Source organism: Hetaerina americana, unplaced genomic scaffold (assembly GCF_022747635.1).
Source record: "Hetaerina americana unplaced genomic scaffold, ioHetAmer1.1.p SCAF_26, whole genome shotgun sequence".
NCBI lineage: Eukaryota > Metazoa > Arthropoda > Insecta > Odonata > Calopterygidae > Hetaerina > Hetaerina americana.
In genome coordinates, this window is record NW_027286830.1 from 1929848 (window position 1) to 1956933 (window position 27086).

General features: G+C 41.3%; 1 protein-coding gene across 1 annotated transcript in view; it reads right to left on the reverse strand.

Annotated features, from left to right (window-relative positions):
* LOC139689618 (uncharacterized) overlaps positions 1-12369 on the reverse strand; it is a 39588-nt gene extending 27219 nt beyond the window's left edge. The window contains exons 1-2 of the mRNA XM_071586789.1: positions 11738-12369; positions 10922-11010 (exon numbers count right to left, since the gene is read on the reverse strand). Coding sequence (XP_071442890.1) covers positions 10922-10960 — 39 coding nt within the window. The 5' untranslated portion in view covers positions 10961-11010; positions 11738-12369. The remainder of the gene's footprint in view (positions 1-10921; positions 11011-11737) is intronic.
* Positions 12370-27086: the final 14717 nt, after the last annotated feature.

Below are 27086 nucleotides of genomic sequence, written 5' to 3' on the forward strand. Positions count from 1 at the left end.
CATCAGGGTAGGGGGGCCAGTTACTTTCCCTGTGCCGGTTAAGGTTTCCCAGGAAGATCTGTTATCCGAAAAATCACATAGCTTGGGTGGAGCTGCAGGTGCCCAGGTATGGGAATCGAACCCGGGCCCTCCGGTCAGTATTCCAACGCTCTACCCCCTGGACTATCGCGACCCACTTTTTTTACCATTTAATATAACGTAATTCAACTGCATACGCCTTTCAGCAAATGCTACGCACTTACGTCGGGAGCAAAGCACAGTGGATATGTTTATATCAGATACCCCAAAATGTCAAACAAATCAAACTCTTTTAAGTCATCCTAATATGCACGTAAAACCTATGCATGGATATTATATAAATATGATATCCGCTGAATTACTGGCCACCACAACCGCAGTAATAAGCCCGAGGGATAGTTTGACAGGTGAGTACAGACTTCATTCCACTCTAATTGCTGCGGCACATGTAATTCACACTTAAGGGTGGGAGAGGGATAAGTTGTTTTCCCTGTGACCTCTGAGATTCTCACGTAGATAGACTTTTCACTCGAAATATCACGCGATTTGGGTGACTCTGAGGGTGTCCAAAGGTGTTACCCAGTTGTGAACTCGAGGCCCCCGACAATGATCAACGCTTCTTTAAGCCATCGAAAAATTAATGTAAATCTGAGTCTTGAGCTAAGGCTTTGGAGCACATTGTACACAGCCAGCGGCTAGTCTAAATTTATAAAATTTCCTTTTGTGTCACCGAAACATCACCAGTTTGCACGTCAATGTTCGCTGATGGTGTCAACCGTTGAGTTCTCGACATTTAAGAGTTCTCTTCAAGTCGACGGCCACGAATCGACGATGAAGTGCGGATGGTTATAGAAAATTCCCCTTCTTTCCGGGGTGTATTGATGACTCTTTATCCCCCTTCCCGCGGATTTAGCGACGTGAAAACAGCGGACATCCGCGGTGAATTATGCGGTCCTCTCTTCCGGCGACCGGTCGGCGTTTTTCCTCTCGCTAATTCCTTTCGGGGGACGATGATTAAATATTTTTTTCACTGGAATCATGATTGCCTCTCGGATGAATTGTAGAAGTTTACCGGGGACCCCCACGAAATTTCATTTCCATGGGGCCTGTTTGCATAAGTTCGTGTCCTTCTTAAATGGCTGAATCACATCTCTATTCAAAAACAAAATAAGGGCCCTCAGGATTACCGCCCACAGCTTCGATACATACGGAGAAATAACAAGCTGCATACAAATAGAGCAAAACGTGCTAGCACCTAGCAATATTCACGAATGATACACCATAAGGGGTCTAGAACTTAGCACAAAAAATGCAAGACATTACACTTGGTAAAAATGGTAAACGTATACGGCCTATGAACCCCAGCCGGAAGATTTTTCAATGATCGTTACTGTATGATAAGTGCCTTATGCGATACTCCTTGAAGACATCTATATTTTTTAAACACCGAATGACAAGATATAATGATGAAGAAGTGAAGGAGACAAACCATTTCTCTTCAGTAAGACCCTATCTCCGATATACCGCGAGCATACTATATAGCGTCTACATTCACATCATACCCTGCAAACTGCCATGAGGGAATTTGGGAGGGGTGTTAGGTCACCATTCATTAGGGTAATTAGCGATTTCTCAATATTAGGTAACATATTGGGCAAGTTCGAATTTTTCTTACGTGATTTCTACTGCTGCGGTCCCGAATTATGCAAGGGAAAAATTATCATTTACATGGATCTGTGGGGCTGTCTAGTTTGCCTTAATTATAGTGATCATGCTTTTTATGTCATCTAGGAGTTTTTTTCTGGCCTTCCTCTTTCTTTTAGTCTGAGGAATTTTCCTTAATTTTATTTTTTGAAAAGTTGTTTTGCCGCAGAACGTGTCGATCAAATTTAATTTTTCTTTTCTTTCTCTTCACTTCTCAAATTCCTTTCTTCTAAAACTCCCAAAAGAACTTCTGAGCTGGTTTTCTTATCTTTCCGGTTTGTTCTTTTTATCCTTCTCCCAATCAAAATTTCTTGCTTCCATCAGAGACTTTTCCATTTTCCCCCGTCGTCCCAAGCTCCGCTTCCATATAACAACGTGCTTTCAATTAAAGGCTTTTTTCCGAATCATTTTCTAATTTCCAATTTAATGTGTTTGTTTTCTAAAACATCCTCTTTGTTTCCGTATGCCATATTTGCATGAATCCCCCTTCTTCCACTGAAATGGTGCATTTGATATCTCTTGTAATTCCTCTCTTCTTGTAAAATATCTCCAGACAACAGTATTTTTCCACTTGACTTAACCTCGTCTTCGTCTACCATTAAATTAAAATGCAGGAATCTCAAATTTGAAAAATTATTCGCCCTGACTGGCACTCAAATCCGGATCCATCGATTTCCGGCCGAGTTCTATGACCATTCATGCTACCACATTTAAGTCTTGTATACAGACACCTAGTCCTTATAAATTGTGGATCTCAAGGGGCTTTACAGGAATATGAATATTTATGACGAAATTCCGCACATACAATGTAGCAGTTAATCGTAGCAGTCGTTCAAACTGTGCTGAAATCCAGGGATCAGGGTTTCAAGTCCCAGTCAAGGTGAAGGATTTTTACTGTGTGGAAAATCGGTATTGTAATGCACATTAGTGGATGGCTCCGTTAAAGTAACGGTCGTTGCATTTCCCGCAGTTCTCTAAATTTATCATAAAATTGATTCGTTCTTTTTTCTAGAAACTATCATAACTTTTGTTTTCTTCAAAATTATTCTCAATTTCCATTTTGCCATAGCTGTTGACTTTTGATATTAGAGCTTTCTGTTCATATCTGTAGCTGCCTCTGCCAGGGGGCAATATCGTCAGCAAATCTTATCCATTGCTACTTCCTTCCATCAACCTATTTGCCATTAGTCTACTCCTCCATTATCACTATAGCTTCTTCATTATATAAGTTAAATTGGTATGGTGAAAGTGGACAACTTTGTCTTTCACCTTTCCTATTCTTTCGCGATGGCGATGAAAAAAGGGGCGGACAATAACATATTAAAATATAAGATCCTTAACAGTCTTCTTCCCTCCCCAAATCATCACCGACGGTACCCTCTGCCACAAACTCCAGCGCTATTTCGAAGGGAAGGAGAGTCTTGCGTCGCTGACCTAAAAATTTCGTCATCACAGGTTATTCTAATCGGCTTACCTCTTACCGAAATGCGTATGCCTTAAAATGCTCGTGGCTGCCCACATAATTTTTTACGAACGTTCTTTTTATCGCCCGCGTTCCGAACAGAAATGAGGTTTCCTATGAGAATTTATCCGAATCTTAATGATGAATGAAATTTTACTGTTGAGAACAGGATATGGTGACTTGGAGTCATCTTTGTTTGTGTAACGGATGAGAAAGAAATACTTGTGACATGGAGGTGGTGGGACATCCCATCCTCTCTAACTTATAAAACTTTTATATGCGATTATTAAATTAAGCACGATAAGAATATGCTTGTAATCATCCTCGTCAGAACGTCCGGATAGTATTTTTTTTTAAAGTTCTCTCAGTATTCAAATGGATTTCTCGCTACCCTATTCCTTAAAGTGACAATAGTTTTAGGTAAAATTTACATACATTTTAAAGACTCGCGGGAAATATCGTTACGTGATTAACGAAGTTTACCTTGCAAGTACCGCAAGTGACAGATTATGTTTTCGTTCCGTTTCGGAAGATTCAAGGGGAGAGAGAGAGAGAGAGAGAGAGAGAGAGAGAGAGAGAGAGAGAGAGAGAGAGAGAGAGAGAGAGAGAGAGAGAGAGGAAACGGTATCCTGAGCAATAATGTGGCAGCCTGTAGCCAGGGCCGGAGAGAGGGGAGACATTTAATTCGCGACAATTTCTGACAGGATTACGAACTCAGCCGTCGTCTGCTAATCATAACGGGGGCCCGAAACTTGTCGACGAGAACTGTATAATTTGATCTCTACTTTCAGCCACCGGTTGCCTTCGTGTACCGTAGTCTTATAGCCTCAAGCAGCGCTCCAAAAACTACGGCCTGCAGGCTAGATCCCACCCTTCCTGTCCTTGGAAAAGATTGAGGAAATCTGCACTCGCCGGATCGCATTACCCACGCCCGGGGGCTCATATGGTGTTTTAAAATGGGTCGGTTAATTTCCTCATTTTTCATAGAAGAAAATAATGCGAAATTTATGCTTTGTATTTACTGTACAGCAAAAAGTAAGTAAGCAATTTCTTAGCGAAGGTCACAATGAAGCCATAATCTGGCTCAGCTGTTTCTGACAGCTCAAAGTGCCAACGGTTTGCGATGGCATGAAGTCCATTGACTCTACTTTCATAATTATTCTTATAAGTGCTCAATAAATTATGCATGACCCTAATCTTTAAGCGAAAAGTGGACTCGCCCATGTGGTACTCTTGGGTTTTTCACGAGTTAAGGTTTTTCTCTGCCAACGTTTCGAAGGCTAATACTGGGAGGGTTGAGAAAACGATGCCAGAGATAACCTTCGAACGTCAGGGAAATACACGTACTTGACCCGGTGGAAAACCCGAGAAGATTCCATATGCATCATATCCCGGGAAAACACTTAATTCAACATGCTATCCCATAAATTAAAAAAATGTTTTTAATAAAGTTCTTTACATATTTTAGTTAATATTCATCGTTTCTAAAAAATAGTCCTCTAAAGTATATCTAATTTCCCGTTACTCGGCAGTTGGTAAAGTTTACTCATCATCGCTGGCCCCGGTGTCGGCGGGGTAACGCCCTCGCCCGCCAACTCAGAGGTCGCGGGTTCCATTCCCGTATAGGTGGGTTTTCTTCCACCTAGGGCTTGGGTGTTTGTAATTGTCTTTACTGTATGTATTAGGGTTAGATGGAAGAAGGGACTATTAAGTATCAATCTCGCCTCAATAACGTTCGTTAAATAAATAAATACATCATCGGTAAGGAGGCGAGTGCAATTGTTAAAATACATTCATTGTACAGTTACATGACCTACGTACTTGTGATTGTCTTGTTAATAGATATTTTTGGAGCTCCCTCTATGCTACCTGATCATTTAAAAATCTCGGCAACGTATTCCAGCCAATAAATACTTTTTAAATTTGGAATGAGTAGACCCGAAAATCGTGCAGTAGTTCCATTATTGTTTTCGTTTCGCCGGAAATTTTGAATGAACAGCTGTTCCAGGTTGTGATTAATATTATCTGTAGCTCCTCTAGTCTGTGCTTACAATCAGGGACTCATTGAAATATAATTCGCACGTAAGCTAAATAATAAAATATAAACTGCTGAAAAATTTTAGAATTTTATTTTTCAGCGCTGCAGTTGATACATTTTAATATACATTATGAAGAGTCGTATTCTGAAATAATGTTTCATTCAGTCTAAAATTCTTACAGTTAATTTAGAAAGAGAATAAATTCCAGACTTCATGCTTGAATTCGTACAGTTTATTGTCTAAATGACATAACAACTTTCTTCTGCCCAAGTTAATATTGGTTTACAATACGTCATGTTCCATCGCATTTGCGAAATCATCATATATATGTTGATAAACTAGTGGACATTGTAATTAGTATCAAGTCTCGAATGTCTTGTTTTTTAATCAGTGGTGATTAGACCCCTTCCGTAAACGCGATTTCGGCGTTCTCTGTGAACTCTGAGTTACGCTCAACTTTGTGAAATTTAATACTGATACGAGATCGCAGTAACGAACAACTCCATGATTCACCATGAATCATAGAAAATTGAAATGATGATGTCACATAGGCAAAGGAATTGATCGTGTCGTAAATAATTAAATGATTTATGTGAATTCAATTAATTTGCCTCATTCCCATTTCCTGCAGATGGCCGAGAGATGACTTCACAAACGAGTAAAGCAGCATCGTAGCATGTTAAATCGTATTATTAGCTGGATATGGCCTAGGAAATTTGACTCAATTTTTTCCTCTCCTTTTTTTTACAATAGAGGCGAGGTAAAGAGGAATTCTCCTCTAGTTTTAATATTTATCCATCATTCAAGCGCTAGAATTAAGTTTGTTTTTTTTCTGGAATTACTGTTTAAATTTTTATTAGCGTCAGCAGCCGTGTTTTGCTGTCGCCAGAGTTTCAACCGTTTTTCACTAATGGTCGCTAACAATTTTTTTCAAGCGTATTTGTTTCCTTATTTTTTCAACATATTCGTGATTTTCCCTTGGCTGAAAGCCATTGAAGAAAAAATTATGTCAATGATGTTGCGACATGCATTGAGTGCGCAAACGATATGAAACTTTCATACTGTTTTTTCTTCGTTCTGAAACAAAGGTAGTGAGAGTAATACGCATTCCAAATCCACCATGAACCGGAAATACAGTTTGAAGCCAAAAGCAGGTAGTTTTTCTCAGTACCTTTGAACTTTCCTTGCTAAGGTCTGAACCTCTCTCACCTGCATATATTCTCTTTCTGCCTCAACTTCGACCTTAATCACTATACGGTGGCTGTTAAATACGCTATTCATTGCTAGGAACATTAAAATCGGCCTCTTAATCGTCTCATGCGATCCGAAAAAAACATTAAATCGTGCATTTTACGTGACTTGAAGTCGCCATTACACAAGAGTGAAACTAAACGCTCGGTCTTTATAACTTGAATTCGAGTGTGGGATGTTGCTTTGGTGTGTTAGTCGCCCGTAATGGTCAGGTCGTAAAAGAACCAAACACCATCTCTGAGAGGTCAGCCTAGTACACAAGACGTTTTGAAAGAGGAGGATAAAAATAATGATTGCAGATACACGCACACTTCTGTAGGGTTGTTTGACTGTTTTTCATGAGATGCCAGCGGTCAAAGCTTTCGTTTTAGTGGCGTGATCTGATCTCGGCAGTCAGTTTGACGAAATAGCCGACCAAGATTTCTCGTTCGGAATCTTGATGTTTTCCCCTAAAGACCCAATGCACCCATACCTGCAGTCAGTGTTGCTTTCTTGTGGAATTTTCACCGTTTTAAAAACCGTGATTCAAGGAGTTCAAAGTTGACAGGCGTTAAGTTTGAACTTCGTGTCCTCCCAACTACACAAACTCATTGAAAGAAAGTGACAGAGAAATAGAAATGACGAGGAGCGCGCATCCCTTTGCGGCACCCATCACTTGTTATCTTTATCAAAATTTACTCTACCGTAAATTTCCCTTGAAGTTTAAATTAGAAAAGAATAATATTAGAACATTCGTATAGGATTCTGTAGTGTTCCACTCCAGCAACATGGTTTACTCATTCCCGATTACATGTCTGCTTAGAAAAACCAATAGGTGATAACAGTTTCAGTCGATAGATAAAGAATCCATAAAGTCCTTGAGGTGTGATTTTCCATATCTCACATCGTCGTATAATGCCAAGGAAAAAAAATGAGTAAGGCATTCAAGTACTATAATAATTCTTTTATCGTTTTTTGAGAACTAGAGAAAGTTGAAAGCTCTTTTGGTCAATAGTAGAACTTTTTCCACGCATTGAATAAAGAAGTAAAACTTGTTGGAATACATGACGGCAAGGCTATAAGCGGTAAATTAACGGAGTTTACGAGGTGTGTCAGCCGAGGGAATCAACGCTTAAACGCGGCTGGCATGCTGTGGTGTTCCACAGTGTTTTTAGGCGCAGCCGCGACTTGAAACCTCTTACAACGAAAATTGGGATTCACTAAGGTGCTCTCTTCACTCTTGATTACAGTGCAGTGAACTCCAACCAAAGAAAGGAACATTTTGAGTTCTAATCACGACATTGCCGAATTCTTTTCGCGTTGGTTCGTAGATTTACGCGACACTGACCTAGTCATTTTTTCGCATTGTTACAGCTTTGGTCGCAACTTCGACCTGAATATGATAGCTCGGGCTATGGCAAAACTTGCCAAGTCAAGCCAATGACCGCCGTGAACATTCGGAAAAATGAATTAATAAACAAATCGTATTCAGTTACATTGCTACGTTTTGTATACGATATAACCACACTTTTTTTCTACCCGAGGATCGGTTAGTGCTAAGCCCTGTTATCCGAAATATCACACAGCTTGAGTAAAGCTGAGGGTGCTCAGAGGCGTTCCCGAGAATCGACCTCGGGGCCTCTCGGTTGAGTAGTCCAATGCTCTACCCCCTGGATTGGCACGTCTCCCTTAGACAATGCATGTCCTCAGAGCCTTTCCATAGGCTTCCTTGAGAAAAGTATGATAAAATTGGACACAAAACCTCGAGAAATACCTTAAAACGCTTTCCGAGGAAACATAGAACAAGATGTTTTCCCCTCGGATGATTTTTGTGGCAGTTGCCATATCGAACTCTCATTGCCGCGCTAAAAGGGCGGAAACTGCCCGGCGCAGGTGTTCTGATCGTCCACCGAAATTAGCCTGAAGTGAGTCACTTTTCCCTCTCATTTTTGTTACGTGTCCCTTTGTCTTTCCCCTTTGTTTAGGCGTATTTTTTTCATAGGCATATTTAAGTACCAATCTAGTCTCAATTAGGACTCAGAGAGAAGGCTCAGAAGTTGCTTCCGAAAAATGAAAATTAAACTATCATTACGTACCTATTCTGAGTTTCGAGGAAAATCAGGGATCGTTGTCATTGGGGTAAGTTGAGATTGGTTTGATTGTAGTTAGTAGTTTGTTATGGGGTACCACCGACAGCTAAGGCCATTTGTGCCATTATGGATGGATGGGAAAGGAAGGGTGGAGAGAAACCCGGCGTCGGCATCAGCCTACTCTTGTCGTAAGGCGCTAAGGGGTCCGCAGTTCAACGTCCCATCGTACTCACTCTAAGTGCTCTCCACAAAGCACCTCAAGTAGAACAACTGAAATATATTTGTTGTCTCCAGGATTTATAAACCCGGTCCCTCACGGTGGATAGCCTGTACGTTAGCCACCGCACCATCGCGATCCCTTGTTTGATTGGAATACTTAATTACCATACAAATTGAAAAAGGCGTAAATGTTGCAGTCTCTTCCGCGCACGGAATTTCGAAAGCAAGTTCCGCCTACGGTGGGAACAATTCGTTGCTACAGCGAAGTTATCTAATTAAATAAATAGTCACATCTGCTTATCTAGTGAAAAGCGAAATCCATTCAAACAGTACGTCAGTTGTGCTTCTAAGGGGCGTCAATCCACTGGTTGTAAAAACACCTCATAACGACCGTGATGAGTTTTTGGAATTAAGTGATCATTAAATATGGAATCAGCCTCATTTTATCCGTGCGATTAGAATTTCCTTTGGGAAAGTTCAATGAGATGGAGGTTTCTTAGTATTTCTAATAAGAAGATAATATTTATTAAATTATTATTATTATTGCTTCTTTAGGCTTAGTCATACAGCCTGGACACGATTTCAGGCTTCACTCTTTAGAAATATTTCATACTGAATACTCGAATGGAACGGCACGCTCTAATTTTTACGTTTGTGCTGTAAACTTTAAAATATCCACGCTTGGTTTTCCTTATGCCTCCTGAGCCAGAGACTTCAAAAATTATTCACTTCGTACCATCCGTAGTGGGAAACCGATGCAAAAATAACTTGAATTTTCATTTTCCAAGTACAAAAAACGCATCCTAGAAACTTGTTTCTTAATGCCAGACGATTGGAACTAAAATTAGCTGTTACTAAATATTTCGGGGATGAAATTAATGAATATTGCTTACAAGGAGAACTTATACCCCAGGACTCATATTCATTACATTGTTATCCCAATCGTATAAAACCAAGGCCGCATGTGAGGGGGAGGGGGGAAGAGGTATGAAAGGTTCTTCACGATGGTGGGGGTAAGGTAGTGGTAGTTATCCATTTTGGGCCTGAAAAACTCTGCACTTTTCCACCTTTAAAAATTTTTATCTAACTACAAGTTTTGAGTCCACTGAACCATCCCCTGATTAGACAGAGCTGAAACGTAATGATCACTCAGTACACCTGAAACGTGTACTTTAATAAAAGTTCACTTTAAAAAGTGGAGAAGTTCAAAGTTACTAAACCTCAAAGAAGAAAAATGAAAGGATGAGATGGTATGAAACAAGTTAGTAAAAGACAGTGTGGCCCTTCTTAGACAATGAACGGGCTTCTCTCGATGGTGACCACCTGATCGACGTGATGGATTGTATGTGTGCGATGAATATTTCATCATAAAGGCTTTGATATGACGACACGCATTTAACTTCAACAGTCAGACCGTGGATACCTAAATTTACTGGTTTGGTTATCATTATGACCCATAATACCTAAATTTACATGTCTGGTTGTCATTATATGGCCTAAAATAGAGAATTCTAAAATTATTCCCATTCAATGTAACACCACTAGGCCAACTGCATCCATCAAAGTTCTTCAGATCAGCCATGAAATTCACGATAAGGATAATTGAAGCGTGCTGAAAGTTCGCCAAGATCGACGCGACACTAGACCGAGCACTAAGAATCGCATGCACGAGGCATCTCTTTAGACACCTGTGGCATGCGTGAGGGCGTCGCTGCCACCGCCTTCTTCTTTAACTTGAACCGGTCACTAATTGTTCACTAATCACTGCAGACCCTGGCGAGATCCCTTGATCTCAAGTACACGATATCCGGGAGCCACACACCGTTGCTAGCTGTTGACTTAACTCATTCGATTCAATTCTCCCTCTGGTGCTCAAATTGCATCGAAAAATCGCGTGCCCAAGTACCTACATCAGCACACATTCGCAAATGTGCCGTTGCATAAGCGTACGGGAGGGTGTCAAAGTTTGACATTAGCACAAAAGTCACGAACCTATCCTCCGATGTGATCCTCCGAGAGGCAATAATAAAATATGGCACTTCACACATAGCTGAACCAAAAGAAGAAATACTATCCGAAAACACAGCGGAGGGAAAACACGAACAATACGAAATCACGAGAAGGTATTAAAACTGCGTATAAAAGTTGTAATTACTTACGGACACGTGGTCATAATACTGCGGATGAGTCTCATCCATTGTGCGAAGGAAAAGGGTTACTATCTTCGGATCACTGTCTTCTTCCGGCACTAGAACAAAGCATAAAATCATCCATTAGCAATTGACGAGGACATTCTAAGCCCATGGCTGAAATGATACTATTGTAATACAACAACAGACACTTCAAGGGCCATTCCTACGGCAACCCAAACTTAATGAATTTTATGAATAAAATAGCGATGAGAAATTATTAAAAATGTTAGGTATTTATGTTAAACGCAGACACTGTGAGTATCACCCATAAGGGAAGGGGGGGGGCATTAATTTCCCTATGACTCCTGTGGTTTTCTTGGGAGACCAGTAACCCGAAATATAATAATACAGCTTTGATGAAGCTGAGGGTCTGTCCCGGAATCGTACCCGAGTCTCCGGTCAAGAGCCTAACGCTCTATAACCACCGAAGTACCACTTTACGAATAATTAAAAATTATTAAAATATTAAAATCCACTTTATCCCTCTGTAATACTTCCTCAGGCATAATCAATGACCCTAAGTTCCAATTATAGCACTTTTTAAAATAAGAAATAGGTATTTACTGTGATATTGACTTCTTAAATTACCCGATCACGGGATTTCACTGGAGATGACTATCAATAACGTATGACCGTCAGTGCTTTAAGAATTGCATTTTTCACGTAGTATTAGGCAATCTCTAAATATATGTGAAAAGGTAACACGAAAGTTCAAGGGGAGAAGAGATTAATGATTTATTTCACGCCCCTCTTCGGTCTCATTTGCAATTAAGTCAGACTCACATGTCCCTTACGAGACGTCTCTGTGCTTCCCGTTATTCAGTCGGACAGTTTGAAGTCATCCTTTGCGAACGGTGCACCAGACACAAGCAGTTTTCTCATATCTCACACTTTTTAATGTCGGCCAGTCACCAGCACTCGGGGAAAAACCACCCTGGAGCACGACGGTGAGGAAGAGGTGGGTCACGTGTAAAGGTATCGCGCACAGAGGAAGCGGCCTTATTATCCGTTCCCATGTAAGGATGGAGTTGCTTCGAGAGGAGGAACGTCCACTCGTGCGGGGGTGCTCGCCGAAGCCTTCGCAGCTCAGGGTCCTTAAGGGATCGGTCGGCGGGAAAGGGAAGTCGCGGCGATATCCCCTCAGATAATTCCTTAGGGTTCCCTCTTCCTCCGCTGGTCACACGCCGTGGTTCGGGTCACTTCGACGTTCCGCGTCGTCCGTCATCCCTAAGCCCACCCTCTCTGTCTCGTCGGTCACACCACGTCAATCAGAGACAAGGAAGACGGTCCAGAGGCGGTGGGCGTGTCTCCGGCGACACTTCCCCCCAAACAACTAGCAGACGTCGTCTTCGACTCGCGGACTCCCTTCGCCTGCGTCCCGCGACAGGAGCCAGGCAAAAACAGGTCGTCCCTCCACGGAGGCACCGCGTGAATTGTTTTGAAACGCCGCGCGCGCGCCGATAGGGACGCTATGGCGGCGGAGGGGCGGAGGAGAAAGTTATGTGTGGAGGGGCGGGAGGGGGAGTAGGGAGAGGAGGATCGTAGGGGAAGGGCGGAGATGTAAACACGCACGTGACCAACCTGCCGTCGGATCAAGGGCGATTCCAGGGAATCCTCATCCCTTGCCGAGGGGAGGGGAGTGGATATAGGGGAGAAGGAAGTGGAAGGCTATTCGCCGTCTCCTCCGCTCTCCTCGCTTCGGCTGCGGTGAGCCGAGATTTCCTCTTCGATGGCCTCCTCGGGTTGAGGCTTTGTTTTTATTCCCCCCCCTCCCTCCCATCACCATTCTCCCAGATCACTCGGGATTTCCTCTCTCACCTGTTCCGGGGGTGGGGGGAGAAGAAGAGGTGGGGAGGCAGAGAAGCTGCCGCCCGCGGGAACCGCCGGCCACTTCCGAGAAGAAAGAGTTGAGACGAGGGAGGCGGACCGGTGCCGTTCGGAGCGAAGATCGCGGGCATTCCCCTCGATTTTGACTCCCACCACCCACAAAGTACTTTCCGCCGCCTTGTCCCAAGCTGCGGGCGTCCTTAGCGCGCTTTTCCCCCGTATGCCGAAATGCATAATCGATTTTGGGAATCGCTGCGGTCGACGGGGGAGCATTTCGGTTTTCGGGAAAAAGAATGGAGGAGGTAGTCGACTTCAATCGCGGGGAAACACATCTCCCTTCAGGAGCGAGTGGGAGGAGGAGATCGTCGCGGACGAAGCAGACCTCCCCCTTCATTCTCCCCCAAACAAAAATCTCTTCACAATGGAAATACGCGGACCGTGCCGCTCATTTCAGCAGCGTGCTACCTTGCGACTATGAATGGTTTGAGCAGAGCTGGGGAATCCAGCCGTCTTGTGTTGTCTTCAACGAAGCAGCGAATGAATATTTCGGTTCGGAATACGCGTGGTTTCCATCTTCGCAACCCCTATTCCGATTTCATCATTTTATCCCCCCTTCCATCCCCACCGTACTGGTCGCCTGTCACACGCACTCTCCCTCTCAATCGGCGAGGAATTAACAGCTACGTTAAAGCCATCGAGTGACGGGAACCTAAATTTCTTTTCCCTTTGCTTTGCGCCATTTAATTTTCACTTTTTTCTCTTTGCAAGTTTTCTCCGCTTTCATTTGTGGACGTGCCCGCATGCTTCTCTCTATCTCTTTCTTTAAGTGAGAAGTGTTCTTAATAGGGGCCATCCATAAACCACATGATGCAATTGATCGGGGTGGAGGGGGCAGGCTTGACGGAAAGCGTTATGGAAATTCACATGGGAAATAAGGAGTAAAGGGTGCGGGCTGAAATGTCTATAAATCATCATATCCTGTTTGCTACAATTTTTAATCTCCAAATATAGGGGATATCTTCGGACGAGTGTTGTATGTTGACAATGGATTCACCAATTTCCCTATCGTTCTTACCATCGACGAAAGACACTGGCCTAAAAATTGAATCAAAAATCAACCCGAGCTGTTTCTATCAAAGAAAGGCTGCTCAAATTTCTTGTTTACGTGTACTTAGCGAACAATTAGATAGGTATACACATATTAACCAATTAAATGATGGTCGGAAAGCAATTAACGTAAATGAGGGCACCTGAAGTTGCATGCCACTCGATAGTTGCATGGTGACAATGAAACCGCCCACGCAAGCTTCCGGTGGATCAACGTGTGGGAAGCGAGCGCTTGGGGATTGTTCTATTTCCGAGCATAAACTGCCGAAAAGAGCATATTATGCAAGCAACGAGCGGAAAGGAGAATGGGGGCACGTCCAAACCAGAGTTCCTCCATTTAAACGGAAAAGGGGGACGGATTTGTCCGAAGTGGGGTCAAAATCTGCGTCACGTGAACATTGGGCCCTTGGGTCGGGCCAGAGGAACGGGGAGGGGGCAACCACCTCCACTGAATTTTTTTTCACGCACGGCAAAAGCGTAGCTCTGACGTACATAAATAATTCACGCCTGTCGACGACAGGTCTCCCCCTTCCCGCGGATATAAATATTTCCGACAGGCCTGAATACACGCCACTAACATAGAGAGGAGGATCCTTGAGTGTGATAGCGGACTTATCTCCGGAAAAAAGCTGTTTTTTTTTCAAGTGACGTCCTCACGAGCCTTTCACTTTTAAGAGCCGATGCCTTGCACCCAGTTCGGCCATCAGTAAAATTAGAGCCATTGATCCAGCGAGATTTATTCAATGATCTAGTTTTTATGTATTCTCTGACTGTTTTGAGAAGTGATTATTTTTCAAAGAAATTTCGGACTTAATTTGCGTAAATTATATCGATTCCGTGGATTTAATAAGTCTTTCATCCTAAACTTCCCTTGTAGGCGTGCTCCCTGGAAAATTCCTCAGATTTCCGAACGCCATGGGGTTGTAGCAGAAATTGATACTCCGGGTAACAAACAAAAACTAGCCGACAACAGTACGCATACATTGATCCAAACATTTGGGAAAATTGAAGCTGGGCGCTATCTTTCCGCGTAGCGGTACGTCCTGAAAATTCTCTTGGCTGCGTTGAATCCTGGCGTCAATACCTAACTCTTGTTTCCTTGCCCTTATCCTTTATAGAAGTCTTAGTTTGGCTTGCTGTCTTAAATCCTGGAGGTAATTTGGCCCTCTTCATTGGTACATTGGTATCAGTAACTGGAACATTAATTCTTGTAACCATTACCTAAGAATCAGTGGCAGGGCTAGGTCAGATATTTCTATTAACGAAGCTAGTGCCTAGTTTTTTATTTATTTATTTACACAATTAAGTTGCAATTAGGCATATTTCCTGGTGGCAACGGTCAAGTTAGGTCAAAGATAACTCTTACAACGAAAATTACTTACGAACACATAAAAACAGATAAGAGACAAAATATTTTTACATAATGACACTTCCACATCACATACAAACAAACTTCCACATTACATACAAAATGCCGTCCACATCACATACAAACAATATTTGCATAACTACAATGATGTTTATTACCCAGTGGCTGCTTTACATTTCAACTTAAAACTTCTAACATTTCAACTTAAAACTAGTTGTTGAAATACGCTGCTGAATGGAAAGAGTATTATTCAAAGTGGGAGATCATTGAAAGAGACATGTATGTGTATGAGATTGTAGGGCATCTATTAACCGGATGGTTCTCGGTTCAAATCCCGGGTGATGCATTTCGTTTAAAATTTCAAGCGGTGCGATTTCCTGGTTATTAGAACTTCTCGAGAAACTTGAGTGGTGGCACAGTGAAAGGAACTACTCTCTTCCCTATCGTGATTGCGTGAAATTCGCACGCCCAAGGGGTTAGTTATGGGTGAGATCATCTCTCAACTTCAAAACCAACATTTTGGTTGATTACTGTGAAAATAAAACAAATATTTTTGTGTTATTTGAGTATTCTAATTAATATTTAGAACGGCGTGATCAGGGGTGGCAAATTCCTGCTGGGGGTCCAAGCCAGAATACCTATGCCCCAATTTTTAAGGCAATTGAATGTAAAAAAAAGTATGGAAATAACTGGAGATAGGCATGAAAATCGGTGGAAAATTCATAAAATCAAGTTTTGAGATTATCTAGCTTTTGTTTGTCAGTTAGCCAAGGGATTGCAAGCATTGCTGATTGCACTGTAAATTCACTGCGGGAGATAAGAATAAACGTAAATTAAACAACTGTTATGAGATTTTCGAGAAAGTGGAAAGCTAAGGTAAAAATCATAATATATTTTCAGAAAGTAGAGCAGGGGAGAACGTTGGGCAAGCGAGGAATGGGAAGGGATTGGATAGAAATTTTGGACGGAATGAAAGAATGTAGGGGGTATGCGGAGTCGGAGAACAATTTAATATACTCTGGAGAATTTGGGAGTGTCTTATTCCACGATGCCAAGAAAGTGTAGCGATGATCATTCTGTGTCTATCCAAAAACTACCTTAAACGGTAGAATACGGGTTGAATAATAATAAAAATGTGTATTTTTTATGCTTGAATGATACGACTTATTCTACTTCTTGTCCTTTTATAAAACAACTTCTCCACTTTTAAATTTGCTGTAATTTATGGTTTTCAGTGGGGAGCTCAATTATCTTCTCATTACTTTGAGAGGAGTTAATTAGTTAATTTTCTAATCCATTTCTTGCACCACTCTAACTTAAATGACTCATTAGAGATTTAAGGCTGGTGCCTAGGGCAAGAAATCAACGCTGAATCAAACTCCTGGTTTGTAATTATGATTCTCATTCATTTATTTCCGTGGTTATGCGCCTCAGGTGACGAAGAGAAACTTTTTTACTGTGCAGAGTTTGGTGGTTCAGCAGTACATCATCAAAATTGGAAAACTTGAAAGGTTATATAAATAAAAAAAATCTAGTTGAATCTTCCATGTTGCCCCCTGGGGAAAAAGTTGGGAGCAAGGAAGACAAAAGGTCAAAATTAATTGAGGGAAAATGTCAAAAAGCTACGACACCAAAACTCAAGAACTTCATGCCTAAGGATGATTTGTACTCAATCCAGCGATGGATCCAAGGAAATGGGCCACTGCCTCTCTCCTCTTGGGAAATATTTTTCGCTTTAATAAAGCTGAAAATTAATATTATTTTCCCGACACTACTTACCACTCAATGCCTGTTATTCCCGAGAATATAATTATGTACGACACGGCTATTTGCGGTGTCTATATTTTTGACACTTATAAAAAATGTTGAATACACACGTATATTTAGGAAAAAAATGGTTGTTATATTATTTTTATTTAATTGAAAATTACCGATGAGTTTTTCTCGATCCGGCACCGGCTTGAATCAGGCGTAATGGGGAAAAAAAATTATCGTAAGCGAAAGTCTGGCAAACTTAGAATTGGATGTGTGCAAATTTACTCTTCGTCTGTATCTGGCAATCCAGTTTTGCTGGCTTAGAGCCCACAAGATCTTGGAGTCTTGTATAGCTTCAGTCGAGTAACAAAGAGAATGGAATTATGGGGTAATCCGACCCAAACAAAGAGAGTTGCATTTGATGAGAAGAATGGGTCCAATGATTGCTGAGAAGCTTCAGACGGTGGAATAATTGAACGCGCACACAATTACGTATAGTTTGGTGTAATTTATGACGAAGCCTGTCGCAGCGCTGTGATTCAGGAAGAATCTGGTCTTCTGGGTTCCTCTGTAGCATTGTAGTAGTAGTAGTTTTGAGGGGAGGCGACCGACAGCTAAGGTCATTTGCGCCATAGGGGAAGGACAGGAAAGGATGAAGGGTGGAGAGAAACCCGGCGTCGGCATTAGCCTACTCTTTACGAAAGGCGCCAAGGGGTCCGCGGCTTAACGTCCCATCCGACGGACGGCGTACTCACTCAAAGTGCCCTCCACAAAGCACCTCAAGTAGGGATCGAGATACCTCTGAAAAATATTCAACACCGCCGGGATTTGAACCCGCGCCCTCAGGGTGGGAAGCCAGTACGTTAGCCCCCGCCCCATCTCGATCCCCCTGTAGCATTTTTCCGCTGTTATTGTGCCATTGGTAAAAATATCATCACGGCATATTTGGATCGACGAGCAGAGAACGCAGAAAACGAGAGCCTTCCTTGGAAGAAAGTTGGCGGAAAATCGTGAGCGAGGTTATTTGTACGAATTCCGTTAGTATGTATCGCACAAGAAAATTTTCTTAGGCAGCAAAATTATCAGTATATACAACTCTACTCCTCCCCGTATGAAGGCGAAGCTAGGATAATCCAGGATGAGATTAAACGCCTACCGTATGAAATGAGTATAGGGTACTTGAATAGTTTTTGTGGCAAAGATTCCAAGAACCCATGATTGGGTTGTATAGCACTTGGCTTAACGAGTGCCTTATGTGAAGATTCGAGAAAGCTCGATTAGGTGTTACGAATCCTCGGAGAAGCCTCAATTTATACATATCTATAGGATTTTTTCTTCAATGATAGTCTATTAATGCATAATATTTTTTTATTTTAAAAAATTCGACTTATCTATTAAAATTCCACTTTAACCCTTGAATGAAAACGGTTGTTTTCACTACGAATTGAATATTTCAAGCGTTTAAGACGCAATATATGTAACTTGTCGAATTGATACGTATTTATAGCATGCTGGTGCAACAAGACGTATGCATTCAAGGCACCACAAAGAACAAAAACTACTACTACTGCAGCGATTGGTTTCGTGGAAGGGTGTAACTTGCGCTGGTAATAAGCAAAGGTGAAAAAAGAGTTCTATGCTGATTCGGTCATGTTGAACAAATAGATAACAGTTAAATTACCAAAAAGATAAGTTAGAGGAAGGTGAGTAAATGGTTTGAGAGAATCGGGAAACATCGATAAAATCATCGTTTAACATTGGCGAAGAGATACTGTAAATACTCGGGAACGGAAGAGCATATTGGGAATACAACACGAGAAGCGAAGGAGGTACAGTGGAATCGGGTGACAAGGAAGACATTGATATAAGGGAGTAATTTTCTTCTCAAAATTTAAATTCCGAGCTTTTTTTATTGATTACCTTGCAAGGGAATGGCGTGAAGGGTATACATGAATTTGAAAAACAGCGATTAATTATACAAGCCGTGCAAGGACGATATACTTAGTTATATTTAACTGATAATTTTAAGACTAAAATGCAGATTTTAGTTATGAATGGTTCTGATTTTCATCGAGGCTAAAAGTTGGAAGAGACAGTACCAGTACTCGTAGGTATTTGAACTAAAAATGCATGAATAAAAAATAATAACAATCATTCTCGCGGTCAGCCACAATTACTGATTAGTAATCGCAGAATTTCAAATGGCAATATGATACTGTAGCAGTGAATCAAGTGATATTTGTCGAGTTTTCCTAAGGCATGCTCATGAATTACGGTACCTTTTCATTGAAGCGAGCAAACGTGAGACGACGGCCTTTCCTCCAATCATGGGAAGGGATCAAATCGGTCTCTCTGGTGATACGATCGTCCCGCCGGAATTGTGGAAGATGCTAACATTTCCGAATGAAAAACCAGCCTTAAACTTTTACCTGAATTATCCTATGTTGCCAGTATGATACTTATTCAAATTTAAGCCACACTGTAGGGATATTCATATCAAGATTGGGGTACTCCCAGTTCACCAGTTCAATGAATAGTTTTTATGCGTGATGCTGTGGGGCAGATTGAGGTAATGTCAATGGGAACAGGGCAGGACAGAAACATTGAAAATTCTTAACGACATTGAGTTTGAATGCTACTCTCTGATCCTAGACATTTCTTCTTAAAAAGCTTTGCAAAACCTTTAATTTTCACCCCACATCCGACAATCCTTTGCCATGACGGACTACTTATAGTGAAACGTAACATCCCATCCTTACTCTCATACTTCGTATCATTCATAGAAACTACCTCTCCCGTCTACCCCCGCCACATCCTCAAAGCCTTCCAAAGTGTTTGTGTGTATGCAAGCATACATATAAACATATATTTAAGAACATCTTGATCCTGAAAAACACCATCTTGGAGTTCTCTTTATTTGTCATTCTATGAAAGTTGCTATTTTTGCTTTGGATGCAATTGAAAGATATTGATAAAATCAATAAGGGATTAATAACTATAATTTACACGCATTTATCAGCTCGAATCAAGGACATCCCCGCCTATCCTGGGGATATTTTTTCTTGGGGTTCGGCTATATATATAGCTATCTTGAATGAGTTTCCGGACTACTGCTACTGTGTTGAGAACTGTTCTCTCTAAGTTTGCGTAAACGTTCGTCGGGTTTCCTAATATTTCCAGACTTTTAATCATAAGAATAACACCAGTGAATAATAATATGATGGAGAAATTTTCAGTTATGTCATGTGCATGGAATCTGGCATAACCAACGGCATGGAGGTCTGCTAACCGCTGCTTGTCGCTTTTTCTAACGGTAGATGAATTAGTTTTCAGTCTGTTTGTCGAAGTTTCAAAATATTCATTGTAAAGTGCATTTATAATTATACATTTTTTGTGAACCTTTTATGCACCAATCGAATATCTTCCGCATTTTCTCTGCTACCGTGGAAGTTCAATCAACCCCCAAATATTGTGTGTCATGCATTCTTTGCGCATATTTGATGATGACGCATTAGCCTTCTATCCCGGGTGGCGTGTTTGTTTGAATAAATATATGGACTGGCGCATTTGCTCTCATTAATTTTTTATCTCTTGATGGAGCCGTACCACTCGCTTGATTGAGACTACGAGTAGAACCCGGATCTTCCAATTTCCTTCTCTGCACTTCCCCTATGATCTAAGAGGATATGCTGGTGGCTCAATTTACGATGAACACACCGCCGAAAGAAAAGCTTGGTGGTAAATCCAGAAAGGTCGCGTAATTTCCTCATCGAAGATTTACACATCAATATGCGGCGGCGGTGCAAAATTGGACAGTATTGGAGTGCAATTGCAATTACTTCGCATCCTAAATTGAAAATTAATCTTTGGCAAAATCAATACATTTCGGTAGTGGAATAGTCACAGGCTTTTTATTAATTTATTTAATACTCCATACACTTCGTTTCGTTGCTGTCATTATTGCCGTCACCGTCACAGTAATTTCACTGTCATCAACCCGAAGGTTAGTTTGAAAGGTGATGGTAGAACTCACCGAATACTAAGCCCAGAGATATATGAAATTCACACATCAGTGTAGAGTGTTCCATTCCCTGTGCTATTTATGATTTCCTAGAAAGATCTGGTACCCGAATAAAAGCGTCACCCAGATTCGACTCGGGACTCAGTAACCTAGCGCTGGTCTACCTCGCCCCATTATCATATCCTCTATTGAGCTTCGTTTGTTGGCCTTCGGTAAGTTACACTCAGTATGTACGCAAGATTCTTAAAATGGATTACAAAAGAGGGTAAATTAGTGCGCCAGTAATAGCTACTTGCGAAAGAGGTGTTCTACGCTGATTTGCTATGTTGAAACCTTTTCTTTGGGATTAAAATTTGTGACGATCGCTGAGCGATGAATCTCACCATCAACAATCTTGCACCCGGAATTCGGTTTCCGGCAATCCGGAGAATCACATCGCTGGATAGTCAAGAGCCATTACGAGTACCTAGGTTTGGATCCGGGATCTTTCGCTCAGTGGCCGAGCACTCCACTCAAATATAAAATCGTAGTTGAAGTCTGTTATTCTGTCAACTGAGTTCAATGTTAACATTACCGTAAGTCGAAAACTACATGAATGAAATCAAAAAATACTTCAGATAAATATATATCTTTTGCACGCCATTAAGCGTTAGAAAATTCGAACAGGTTGTTGTTTAACGTACTTCGCTCTTGCCTGGTCGTTTCTTCTGCTTGAATCGGGAGAATATTTGCTTTTCTAACGTTTAGAGTTGAGGTCAGCAACCACTTCTTGTGTATAAGTGTTTTCTTCGGGTGTAGAAGTGTTATTTCTCTCGTTCTTAGTACTACAATGTAAAAGCGTAATTATAAAGTAAACGGGATGAGGCTTACAAACCTGACATACAATCGATGAAATAAAGGAAATCATGTAATTTGCAGTGGGTCGTGGAGGGAGGAGAACGGAATAGTCTGCAATAATATGTACTTATAACCATTGGAAACGTCATTTGAAACTTTTCTCTAACCATGTTACTAGGATTCGCTTATAATTTATTCTTATGACGGAAAAAAGCACTCTTCGTGGACCATAAAGCGCTTGGCTGCGTAGAGCTGATTCTATCTACGGTAAATTAAATTAATGGAACTTTAAAGATTGCGTTTTAAATAAGTATTCGTTGGATAACGCGAGAGACGATCGAAAAGTTACTTTCGCGTGATCGATTGCCACCCTGACATGTGACAGCGCATTCCCAAGACAATTCGGTACCCTTATCCCTTCCTCCCTCCGCCGCCACGCGGAAAGGTCAATTCATTTCTCTCCAAAGACAAAATGCCAGAGAGAGTGTGTTTCTGGGAATAGTGACTTCCAAAAAAACCTGACGAATCGGGCACTTAGACCTTTAGTGTGGTGAAATACGCACTCGCAGGCTAATCTAAGAAGTCCGGCTATGTGCATCTCAGACGGCGCTTTCAATGAATTATTTTAAATAGTTTTCCTTCTGTTTCGTTTATCTTGAATGTTTCATTTTATTTGAGGATTAGCGAAAAGCATCGGGGCACTCAAAAGATTAAAAATACGTTACGGTGCGGATGAAAATGAGATTGCGTACTGTTACCCATTGAAGCTTTGAGAATAGAAAGAACGAGTTTCCTATTTTATGAATTGTAACCATAAGATTCTTTTATGAGCATGCTCGGGATACAAATACTTCATGGCCGTGCATGTGCGAAGGACGATTGTAAAGTTATTACTCAATGACGCATTTTTTAATCTTTTGCTTATATTCTTGACCTTCTAGCTCTGGTCGCAGTGATTTGGAATTCTTATTCTAATGCTGTTAATAGGTTTTTGTGTGAATGATATTGAGTGTTAAAAAACCATCAGTAAGAGGAAAGTAAGAGCGAGACAGTCAGGCAAAGGAAAAAAAGGAGAGTAGATCTACCTAGCCGTTTACTTCGAGCCACTGTCACAACATTCACTCCATAGTGAAATCCCACAATCATTGTTTAAAATCACAGACTCAGCTAAATTTAAAAACAATAACTTGCTATAAACAACGGAGGCACCATGGCGATAGAAAGAAATATGCTTGCCTATCTTGTGGAACATTTGAGAACACGAAATGGAATTGTTAACACTAGAACCCCAGGACCCCCCCCCCCAACAGAGCCGTTAATTTTGATCGATAGTACTTTTTCCTCTATTTTCGGTGAGAATTTTTTACTCTATATATGAATAAAACCATACAATGTTTGTGTTATGCAATAGAAAGTAGCTAATGCTATTAGCTTTCATCTGAATGTCTAACTTTTACTTGCAAATATTTAACATTTTATTGATTACATACAGCGATAATAAATATTGCATAAGGAGTGTTTTAACGACAATAAATGATTGATAGCTAATTACTGGTAGCACGTGGAATATGATAGCAGTTCTTTATTTTGGCAGTGGTACATTTAAAAGAATCTCATTTGTAGTGGATTGTACTCATTTTATTTAATTTCTTTCGTCAATAAAAATATAATGCATTAACAATGGTGGCCACTTCAAGAGTCAACATGTATATACTACAAAGGAAAAGGAAGCACTTTAGTTATCTAAATATGCTGTAGTAAAGCAATGAGCTCAACATTAATTCAAATATGATATTTGCATAGCACCTCCTTCACCTTACAGACAAGGATCTTATTTCTCTAACCATGTGCATATCCACACACCCTTATATGGGCTGGTTTTGTAAACGTTACCATTCCAGTTTTCTCCTGAGCGTCCGATCTAGCATGCCCGTCTCATTTATGAGGATATTTTCTGGTTATCACCAGCATCTTCGGGTGATATATTGGTCATTGTCAAAGTGAAATACCTCAACTCGTCTACTAGCTGCAAGATGAAGTTGCGCCCATTCATTTATTCCCCTGTGGTTTCTCGAAATACAGGGTTAAAAGAAACCTGTATTATCCACAGTTAAATTGCCGCTAAATCGAGGGCATTGTATAGAACGAGAATCGATCATCTTCGGGTTCTGCTGCGTACAGGATGTTTTAGCCCGTTTGATCCCAAACATCAACAGCTTGTTTACTTTTGCTGTCAATTGAAACGGATTCTGGTAATTTCTTCTGAGAGTAAGGCGCGCGTGGGTTGATGTAAGACGAGCGTAAGGGTACGCGTCTGCACTTGCACAGGGTGGTGGAGTATGGGAGCGGATGAGGGTGGTAGCAATGGGGATGAAAGAAACCTACACTTCGTCCTATAATTTATGTTGCTACCACCACCAAACCCCCAACCGAATAAAAAAAATAATACTAATGATTATAATATCCTTATCTCACGTGCATAGACAAAAGAGGCGGGCATCTTGAAATAATTCCGTCCATAATCTTGCTAAAGAAAATATCCCAAATGGCTCCTTAACCAGACAATTACAATATTGCTGGTATTTTAATCTAATAACGCATACACACACATATAAGGCAGTCTAAATGTGAACTGACCATCAGCCAGAATATTGAATTTATGTTTCAAGTCGTGCACTTTTTTCGACGGGTTTTATTGCCTCACTTTTTGTGAATCCCGCGTGCGTTCTTCGCTTTCTCCGGCGAGACTCGATCCTTGCCCTATGGCTTGCAGTGGAATGACCGCTGAATGTTTGTGGTGTTAAAGTAAAGGGAGTTTGAAAGGACCTTTGGTGGGGCTGAGGGGGTGATGCGGCGAAGGAGGGGCATCCTTGATTCTATAATCTCTTCTCAGTCACTGGGTTGACGCCCTTCCATTTGCTTCGTTGCGCAAAGGAGACACTGTTGCCCTTTCTTATCTCCCACTATGGCTCTCTCTCTGGCCACCAGAGCGGCGATAGTGACAGGAAATAAAAGGGCCGGAGATCTATTCGATCCATCCAGGGCCGTTTCAAGACCTTCAGCTAACTCGTTTGATCAGTGGCGGAAACACGTAGTAAGCTCCAGACCGTAAGGAGCTAGAGCTGCAACCGAACACCTTTACGAAACCAATTACCTCTAATGGTATGAAGTAAAAGTTATTTGTGTTTCCCTCAGTAATTAATGATTTTTAATAATCCAACCGCGTTTTCATATTCCGTGTATAGCTTTCAAGGTTAAGTGTGCTATATAGATATTGATAAAAACAAGAAAATTATTGGTAGTAATACGTATATATTTGCTCTAATACATAATTTTTTTTGGTACAATAGGACCGAGTTTTTAATGTCATAAAGGGCCAAAGAGGTTTTTAATGTGGTGGTTTAAGGGTAATGACGTACTTAATATGGCATAAGCGAAATATTTGTTTCCCCCCCAAGTCTTAGAGCCTCGGTCCCGAGCAATCTCATTCGTTGAGATTTTCGGGTGCATCCAATCATTCATAATTGCTCATTCCATGCACAATTCTCTCACACCCCGACATACTCCAATTTCTCACAGCTCTTTGAATTTGCCCCATAATGATATCCCTCCTTGGCCTTCCCCATTTAGTTTTCCCTTGAAATTTGTTCATTCCAATGCATCCTCGACTATTCATCTCATAATTTCTCGCCATTAAATAACGGTGCGTGATAATCCAATCAAATATTTCTTCGCATTAATAGTTTTGGAAGCGTTTTAAAAATAAATTTATCTCGCCATTAAATAACGGTGCGTGGTAATCCAATGGGTTGAGTGCTGGAATACTGACTTGAGGAACCGGGTTCGATTCCAAAAGACGCCTCTTGGCACTATCAACTTCATCCAAATCTCTTCTATCCTGATTTGTTTATTCTTCCCACCGTTGGCTTAGTTGAACTCCGTACTAACCGATCAACTTCTGGCTGATTACTGTTCTCAATTAATATCTCAGATGTCAGTTCTCCAGCGTGTTCATATATCGTCAAAATTTTCTCAGGTCTTAGGCTCCCGGCGCTCACTTGAGGTAATACTTGGCCCTCCAAATGCAACTACATCTGGAGATTTACCCTCGCGTTTTAATTCCTAATTCCAAATGTTGACGACTAAAGCCAGAAGAAGGTAGAGCCAAACCACGTCACAAAAATTATCAACGCCTTTACGAGTACGCCTCGTACATCATTCGTTTTTCATGACATGATCATTGCGTAAAAATTGCGCACAGCCTACGTCGTCCAAAAATGGCTTTCGCCATCACGGGAACTGCCCTTCAACTATTTCCTTCTTGATATCAATTCAAAATAATACTAACGAAATGTAAGCCTAAAGAAAGTTATATAAATATAGTGTTTCTAATTACCTTGTATTAATATCGATACATTATGTAATAGTTCTTCTACACCATTTACTCCTCACTCGATGTTACCAGTGCTCGTTATACACCGATACCAGTCCCATCCTCGTCCTGGCAGAAAATGTAACCATTTTCAGCACTGAACAGCGTTAGCTCTTACGGATGTAACGGCTTCATGAGCGTGAGGAACTAGCCATGGGAACAAGGGGGAAGAGAGAAAGACGTGCGCATTCAATGGGGGGGGGGATTTCTCTCGCGCTCTTTATCTTCCATCTAAACCGGGTGCTAATTGCGCCCTCCAGGAAAGGGACGATTTCTTCGTCACGTTCCCGGCGCTTTCCAGCTAACTCCAGCATCCAATGAGAAGTTCGCTGGAAGAACGCTTTCAGTCGAAGTTCCTTTCCGGGATGCGATCGCTCGTGTCAAGGTTATCATCCCTCGATCGAGCGGCACGGCGTCGAGGATAGAACGGAGAGCGCCAATGGCGTGGTTGGCTTCGTTCAACTTCCGCCGGCGAAGCGATTCGTCCTCTCTTGCGCTTAGGTACGTGCATTCATACGAGCATGCGCATAGGAATAGTGCTGGTGCATACTAGTATTAATTAGGAAAAATCATTGGTGGAGTTTTCGGATAATTGCACTAGAAATGAATATTAGCGCCTTCAGTGAGAATCCGCGTTCATTGTGTCTTAAAAACGTGTGCTATATGGTAGCTAGTTACAGCAATCCCAATTCCTTCCCTGCGAATGATGCATAGTAACAAATGCTACGAAGAGAGCCGCGGTCGACAAGCAAGTTAATCATAATTATGGCCATTAAATATACAT